Source organism: Ursus maritimus (genome assembly GCF_017311325.1).
Source record: "Ursus maritimus isolate PB19 chromosome X unlocalized genomic scaffold, ASM1731132v1 scaffold_X1, whole genome shotgun sequence".
Classification (NCBI taxonomy): Eukaryota; Metazoa; Chordata; class Mammalia; order Carnivora; family Ursidae; genus Ursus; species Ursus maritimus.
Genome location: NW_024423319.1, coordinates 88,938,161 through 88,944,652, shown reverse-complemented (window position 1 = coordinate 88,944,652; position 6,492 = coordinate 88,938,161). Strand labels below are relative to the sequence as shown.

Genomic DNA, 6,492 nt, shown 5'->3' with positions numbered 1-6,492 from the left:
AAAGAAAAATAGGTCTCTAATAGTGACAACATCTTGAGTGTTTAAAGTTTAAAATAAATCTTGGGGTGCCTGGGTGGCTCAGCTGTTAAGCGTCTGCCTTCGGCTCAGGTCATGATCCCAGGGTCCTGGGATTGAGCCCCGCATAGGGCTCCCTGCTCCGAGGGAAGCCTGCTTCTCATTCTCACACTCCCCTTGCTTGTGTTCCCTCTCTCGCTGTCTCTCTCTGTCAAATAACTAAATAAAAAATCTTAAAAAAAAGTTTAAAATAAATCTTAACCTGTTTTCTGAAATAGGGAATACATTCACATGGTTCAACATTTAAAAGATAAAAAGGATACACAATAAAAACTTCACTCCCACCCCTGTTGCATGTGTTTTAGAAAAATTGGCAGTTCCATTTTATTAACTAATCCCTGTCATAATCCCAGGAATTCCTCGACAAAGAGTTTTTTTTTTTTTTTTAAATAAATGACATCCTCCAGGAGGAATCATTACAGAGGAAGGCATCAATTCCATTTAATTCTGCAAACATTTAGTGTGCCTGGAACAATGTTAGCTCTTGTGTAGTAGAAACATGAGTCATATGGTTGAGAGTGCACTTCTCTTAATTAAAAAGGAGAAGAGAGTAGAATGAAGGACTATTTGTAAGGAAATCTGATGTCTTCTACTTGACCCAGTTGGAAGAGTTGATAGAAAAGGGTCCCACCCCTGTCCGCTGACGCCTGGAGTTAAGGTTATATTCTTGGCTCTGTCTCTCTAAAAGGGTGTCTCCCTAGCCCAACTGCTGCCCCGTTTACAGTCAAGCTCAGCACAGGGTCCAAGAACCTTGCTGGAAGCTTGGTGTCTAGTTCACAGTTCTTAGGGAGACGTTAGAGCTAAGTCAAGCCTCTGTAACAACAGAATGTTTAACTAGCTATAGTTTACAACAGAAGGCTTGCTCAAAGGGCTGAGTGTTTTCCAGCCAAGTCTGAAAAAGCTGAACCCCTTCCTAGCAGCTGAAAAAACATGCAGTGTCCACAACAAATGTACTGAAGACACTGGAAGCTGAACAAAGCCACAGAGCCAGCGGCAAGCATATTCTGCACACTCCTTATGTGGCCACACCTTCAGGTGCCTACGAGGGCTCCCACCCGCAAAGCAGGGTAATGTGTACACAGTGGGAGGGACTGAATGGTAGGTCAGGGATGTTTGCTACAAATTTGGGAGTACTGCTGAGGAGGGCTAGAAATTATGAGTATCAGTGGTCAGGTTTACATCTGGGTACCTTTGTGACTCTGCAGGAATTTCAGATGGAGCACACTCCACCTACGAGCTGCTCCTGGCCAGAAAATAAAACTTGTGCATCTTCCGTGCTGCCCTTTCCATTGGAACTCGAGATGGGGGTTGGGACCTCTGGCTACCATTCTGTTTTGCTGCAGGTGGCATGCCTCCTGGAGGGCTTTTGAAGTCTTTATCTGATTCTCCGTTCATATGCTCAGAACAAAATTAATTTATAAGCACCATTCTTTCCTGTGATGATGTATAAAAGTCTCTAGAGGAAAAGGGCTGGTGAATGAAAATTAACTCCACAGTGTCCACAATTATTTTTTTGAGATGTGTCAGCAGGTCATTGTTAATTTAGAATGCTGTCCTTATGGCTTAAATGTAGTGATTGTTTAAAAAAAAAGAGATTGACAGGGTTTTCTTTCTTGCCCTACCTCCTGTTCCCTAATTCTCTCTTCTTCATGAGGCTTAATTTCCTCAATGGGGGAGTTTTCAGGAATTGAATTCTTACAGCGGGAGGGACTAGAGCAGCACCAATAAAAATAGAATGCAAGCCACAAATGTTTAAATTTTCTGAGTAGCCCCATTAAAAATGTAAAAAGAAACAGTTGACATTAATTTTAATATTTTAGTTAATCCAACAGATCTAAAATATCATTTCAACATGTAATCAATGTAAGAGTTAATGTTGAGAAAATATACCTTTTTTTTTTTTTTTTGGTACTAAGTCTTTGAGAGCTGGTGTGTATTTTACCCTTCCAGCATATCTCAATTCAGGCTAGCCACATTTCAAATGCTCAATAGCCACATGTAGCTAGTGACTACAGTATTGGGCAGCGCAGGACTAGAGCACAGGCCACGGTGATGCCCTCCAGGCCCCCCTATGCATGCAGTGATCCCTCTAGGCCGAATTCTAGGAGAGCATCAAGTGATGTTACAGGCAGGAGGGTGTTTAGAATTGGGTCCGATGCCGGAATCCCAGCTGGATTTTGCCTGTGAATATAACCGGGAAGCAAAGGGGAGGGCGGCCTGGGTGGGAAACCTGCGTGCGAAAGGTCTAGGAGCTGGAAGGAGGCCACTTGGAGGGCGTGGTTGTGCAGGAGGATGAGAACTTGGTGGAGGGCAGTCCTGCGACGTGGACAAGTAGGACTTCACTGGGACCACCCTTAGGCTGACGGCTGTTCCTTTTCTGTCTTCTCTCCCCCCTCCCCACCTCCCAGCGGTGGTCTTCGGCCTGCCCAGTGTCTGGGCCGAGGAGGCCTGCACGCGCACCTGCCCCGCCGCCTGCGCCTGCGGCAGCACGGAGCGCGGCTGCTCCGTGCGCTGTGACCGCGCAGGTCTCCTGCGGGTGCCGGCCGAGTTCCCGTGCGAGGCGGCCTCCATCGACCTGGACCGGAACGGCCTGCGCTTCCTGGGCGAGCGGGCCTTCGGCACGCTGCCGTCACTGCGCCGCCTGTCGCTGCGCCACAACAACCTGTCCTTCATCACGCCCGGCGCCTTCAAGGGCCTGCCGCGCCTGGCCGAGCTGCGCCTGGCGCACAATGGTGAGCTGCGCTACCTGCACGCTCGCACCTTCGCCGCACTCAGCCGCCTCCGCCGCCTCGACCTGGCCTCCTGCCGCCTCTTCACCGTGCCCGAGCGCCTCCTGGCCGAGCTGCCCGCCCTGCGCGAGCTCGCCGCCTTCGACAACCTCTTCCGCCGCGTGCCCGGCGCGCTGCGCGGCCTGGCCAACCTGACGCACGCGCACCTGGAGCGCAGCCGCATCGAGGCGGTAGCCTCCAGCTCGCTGCAGGGCATGAGGCGCCTGCGCTCGCTCAGCCTGCAGGCCAACCGCGTCCGCGCTGTGCATGCAGGCGCCTTTCGCGACTGCGGCGCCCTGGAGCACCTGCTGCTCAACGACAACCTGCTGGCCGAGCTGCCCGCCGGAGCCTTTGTAGGCCTGCGCCGCCTGCGCACGCTCAACCTGGGCGGCAACGCGCTGGGCCTCGTGGCGCGCGCCTGGTTCGCTGACCTGGCAGAGCTTGAGCTGCTCTACCTGGACCGCAACAGCATTGCCTTCGTGGAGGAGGGCGCCTTCCAGAACCTCTCGGGCCTCCTCGCTCTGCACCTCAATGGCAACCACCTCACTGTGCTGGCCTGGGCCGCCTTCCAGCCTGGCTTCTTCCTGGGCCGCCTCTTTCTCTTCCGCAACCCGTGGCGCTGTGACTGCCGCCTGGAGTGGCTGCGGGACTGGATGGAGAGCTCCGGGCGCGTGTCTGACGTGCCGTGCGCCGCCCCGGGCTCCGTGGCCGGCCTGGACCTCAGCCAGGTGGCCTTTGGGCGCTCTTCCGACGGCCTCTGTGTGGACCCCGAGGAGCTGAACTTCACTGCATCCAGTCCAGGCCCGTCCCCAGAGCCAGAGGCTACCACCGTGAGTAGGTTCAGCAGCCTCCTCTCCAAGCTGCTGGCCCCGAGGGTCCCACTGGAGGAGGTGGCCAACGCCACTGAGGGGCCGCTCAACTCCTCCCTGTCTGACAGCCTTTTCTCCGCTGGGGTGGTTGTCTCGGGCCACAGCACCCGGTTTCTCCTCGGCCCTGGTCTCCTGCTCAGCGTGGCCCACCGCGTGGTGTTTGTCCTACACGTGAACTGACCTTGCCTCACTGGGTTAGCCCAGATTACCTTGGCCGGTGGGGGAAAGCGTAGTTAACTGGCCTTGAGGGTGTTTGTGGTGGGGCGAGAGGCCAGCAGGATGCGGGCAGGTGGTGAAAATTCCAGCCCAGAATGGAAGGGACGGTTTACTTTCAGAAACGGCTCTAGGAAGAGGAGAACCCTGGGCAATGCCACGCTGGGGATGGGGTGGAGGTGGGGAAAGGAATGGATTTCTGCTCATGTCACGCGGGCATCAATTAGAGAAGAGAAGAAACAGTGAACATGGGCCCTCCAGTGAGAAGATTAGGAACTGGAAGCTCCTGGGGCTACAGGGCTCTATCCCCATCCCTTGCCCCCATCTTCCAGGAAACAGAGACTGCAGTGCCTGAATTAGAGTCAGTCCAGTGGCTAAGTACTGAGAACTGTGCCAGTTTTCCTGGTGGGACAGCCCAGTAAGCCCAGTCCCTTTGTTTTCTACCACAATTGCCCTCCCTCTCACCCAGGGGCACAGGACACTGGAGTCCAGGAAGATGGACAGAACAGGAGAGAAGGGGGATGTGAGAGGAACTTAGACCCAAGGGGTTGGTGGTGGTTCCTGGGGTCTGGAATATGTTAGGAGGCATTGAAACCAAAGATCCATTTCACTTACTCCACAGTTATTTCCCAGGGGCGGCCTTAGCCACAAAGCAACTTTAGGGCAGGGTAGGGAAAAGGGGGGATGGGGTTTTCCGTGTACAAATAAGTGTGTAAATTCCTAAGATTAAAAAAAAAAGTTAAACAAGTTTCTTTACTGCAAGATTTTTTAGAGTCTTTCATATGCAAACATGCATTATGACTCTCCAGGGAGGCCACAAAATCCTCTTTTCTTAGGTTTCGTGGGAAGAGTGTCAGGAAGACAGAGATGCTGTTAGCAGGGCAGGGAGTCTCCAGCCTGGATGATCCCATTAGGTGCAGACATTATTATGGGTGGCACACTTTGGGGCTGACTAATGGCCAGGAGGCGAGGAGGCAGCCAGTAGCTGGGAAGGGGGCCACAGAGATTTCCCAGGGTGGGAGTTGGCCAACTGTAAGCCCCTAGGCCTGGGTGCCAAAACAAATTCTGTATGTCTCCTAAAGACTTGCTCACACACTTGTCCACACACAAGTAACGATGACTGCATTTGTCAACATGCTCAAAATCCATAGGTTTTTTGTTTTTTTGGTGAGTAAAGCGATAGGGGTTTTTAAAGTGAGGATACAGAAAAAGCTCTCCATGAGCGAGAGGGGTCCCAACAGGGTTGCCCTCGGAATCTCAAGTTTTAATGTCCTGAATGCCTCTATGTTTGAAGAGCTGGGTTTTCAAAGCCCACATAATTAAGGGTGTGCGAAGCTGTCAGGTCTTCATGGTGATAGTACTTCTTCTTTGTCTCTAGGTCATACTAAATATCAGAAATGTTGCAGAAAGCACCTCTGAGGGTAGGAGTGTTCAAATGGGTTGTGACCGTTCGCGGTCAATCACCTCAACAGGTCACAACCAGCATTTAAAAAAAACCAAGATGGAACAGAAAAGTCACAGAGTCTTACACGTTAACAGGTATTGTTTTGTGAAACTTTATTGAATTTGTATGCATTTGTTCAGATGATATGTCTATGTGTGTATGTTATGTCTGGGTCACTGCGTACAATTTATATTTTATTGTGGGCTATTGTTGAAGTTTGAAAGTCACTAATCTGGAGCATGCATGATTTTTTGAAACGCTTCATTTTGAAAAGGAACCTACAGGAAAGTTGCAAGGATAGTAGAGTGAAGGCTTTGGCTATTCACCTCGGTTTCCTGGTTGTTCCCATTTTACTGTATTTGCCGTATATAGTTTGAGTTAGTTGTAAACATCACAGCCCTTCACCCCTAAAAGCCACAGCATGTATTTCCTATCAGGAACGTTCTCATTGATAGAGTACTACTATTTAAAATATATTCTGTCTTGAAATTTCAACGGTTGTCAAAATGATTTTTTTGACAGGCAGTCGTTCTTTTTCCTCGGAGTGGAAAAAATGTTCCTTGTATTCGTTTGATCACAATACTCAAACTTCCAAATCCGCCGATTGACTTTAATGTTTTAAAATGAGTTTGTTCTCCAAATGTCTTACTTTTCAAATGTGAGAACCAGATGAGGTCAGAAGTGTTGTTTGTTCAAACTGTGTGTTGTGGCCATGGTAACTGAGGAAGGATCACAGGAATCCTGGAGACCAGATCTGTGCGTTTGGGTTACCATGGAAGTCCGCGGCAGACGTGTAACCCATGTTACTGAGGAACAAGATGCCGTCTCGGGAGGAATGTCCTTCCTTTCATTTGGACCCCGTTCCCGAGAGTCAGCCTCAATTCTGCTGCTCCAATTCTGCCTGGTGGTTAGATGGCCAGCTTTTTAATGAACATTTGTTTGACTGAATGTTTTTGAACAAGTATCAACACTGGAACAGCCTCCGGGGCGACAGATTTTATAGAACTACCCAGCCCAGTAGAATTCTGGGAACATGGGAGTTGCTAACTGCCAAACAGATCCAGAGTCGCCTGGAACGGGTTCCTGGTGAATTGTGGCCATTATGAGCTTTCATGAGAGAACA

General features: G+C 50.5%; 1 protein-coding gene across 1 annotated transcript; it reads left to right on the top strand.

Annotated features, from left to right (window-relative positions):
- The first annotated feature begins 2,230 nt into the window (after positions 1 to 2,230).
- Positions 2,231 to 5,853, top strand: NYX (nyctalopin). The gene is made up of 2 exons (XM_040634540.1): positions 2,231 to 2,296; positions 2,411 to 5,853. The coding sequence occupies exons 1-2, from the start codon at positions 2,231 to 2,233 to the stop codon at positions 3,890 to 3,892; spliced, it is 1,548 nt and encodes a 515-aa protein (XP_040490474.1). The 3' UTR covers positions 3,893 to 5,853.
- Positions 5,854 to 6,492: the final 639 nt, after the last annotated feature.

Excerpts from the sequence above, each read along its gene's own strand:
- NYX (XM_040634540.1), top strand. The coding sequence starts at position 2,231 with ATGCCGGAATCCCAGCTGGATTTTGCCTGTGAATATAACCGGGAAGCA. Across the intron at positions 2,297-2,410 it reads CAAAGGGGAGGGCGGCCTGG|GACTTCACTGGGACCACCCT; the intron begins GTGGGAAACCTG and ends GTGGACAAGTAG.